Below are 1,226 nucleotides of genomic sequence, written 5' to 3' on the forward strand. Positions count from 1 at the left end.
CTCAATTAGATTAATAAAGAATAATTAGGCGTCATAAATCAAGTCATCACGGGGTATTGTCATGGGAAAAATATGTAGCTAGAATTAATTAGTTTTTAAATAAAGCGTTTACTTTAATTGCCTGAAACGATGGAGCCCTTAATTGCTGAGGCTTCGTCTTGGCCTGAGCGTCCGGCTGTTGTAACAGCAATGTGACGGGTTTGTTCCCCGCGTCCTTCCGTTGGGAAACGGGGTGGGGGTGGGGCCTGATTCATCTGCTGGAGCCAGCCCCGTGCAGGTTCTGGAAACTCCCGTCAGGCCGCGGCGATGGCAAGTGCGGACTGGGCCTCTGCTGGCGCTGCGTGTATGCGTGTGCCCGGGGGCCTGCATCGTGGGAGCCCTCGGCCCCGGCCCCGTGGCACTCTGATGGCTGTGTGCAGACTTCGGGGGACTGTCCTGGGGCCCAGCAGGACGGCCCCTCGGCCGCCCCAGGCTCTGCTCCCTGCTGTGCCCTCAACCTGGCTCAGGACCTGCGGCCAGACAGGTGGCCGTGGCCATGGCCACCAGCAGGACTGAGGCAGGGTGGTTGCAGGGGCTTGGAGGGGCCCTGGCAGCTCCTCCTTTGGGGGACCCGCAGGCCTTGCTCACGAGACACGTGCTCTGTGAGAGCGGCCCTCCTGGGCAGTGGCAGGATACAGGGCCTGCGTCTTGTCTGCACACCATAGGGGCATGCAGGGTCCAGGCTGGACAAGGCCATTGGCTGGCCCGTTGCTTGAGCAGGGGGGCCGGGGGGCCGAGCCCGCAGCCCTGTGAGGAACGGACCTGCACGCCTCTGACTGCACGGGGAGGGCTGGGCAGGAAGGGCCCCTGGGGGCGCAGAGGGCAGGGCGGGGGCTCCAGGCGAGGGGGGCCTGCTGTCTGGGGGACCCAGGGGCGCCCGTGCCGTCCTGAGGAGCCCACGGTCTTTCACGCCCCCTTCCGTCCGCAGGCGAGCACATGGCAGCCCCCGTGCCCAACCCCCAGTTCGTCCTACGCGGTGCCCGCTCGGCTGTGCACGCGCTGCACTTCTGCCATGGAGCCCAGGGACACCCGCTGCTCCTCTCGGGGTGAGTGCCCCGCCCCGGCAGCCAGGAGCAGGTTGGGGAAGGGCCCACGCTGTCACCCCCTCGACCGCCCTGCCTGGAAGTGGAGCGCGTCTCCTGGGCGCGTGTGGCCAGCCGTCCCCTGAGAGTTACTGGCTGGGGGGC

General features: G+C 65.8%; 1 protein-coding gene across 1 annotated transcript in view; it reads left to right on the top strand.

The window, feature by feature from the left end:
- The first annotated feature begins 693 nt into the window (after positions 1 to 693).
- The window catches only part of GNB1L (guanine nucleotide binding protein (G protein), beta polypeptide 1-like), a 15,746-nt gene continuing 15,213 nt past the window's right edge, over positions 694 to 1,226 (top strand). Inside the window, exon 1 of the mRNA XM_010856861.1 lies at positions 694 to 1,085. Within this exon, the coding sequence (XP_010855163.1) occupies positions 976 to 1,085 (110 nt within the window). The 5' untranslated portion in view covers positions 694 to 975. The remainder of the gene's footprint in view (positions 1,086 to 1,226) is intronic.

Source organism: Bison bison, unplaced genomic scaffold (assembly GCF_000754665.1).
Source record: "Bison bison bison isolate TAMUID 2011002044 unplaced genomic scaffold, Bison_UMD1.0 scf7180017854455, whole genome shotgun sequence".
NCBI lineage: Eukaryota > Metazoa > Chordata > Mammalia > Artiodactyla > Bovidae > Bison > Bison bison.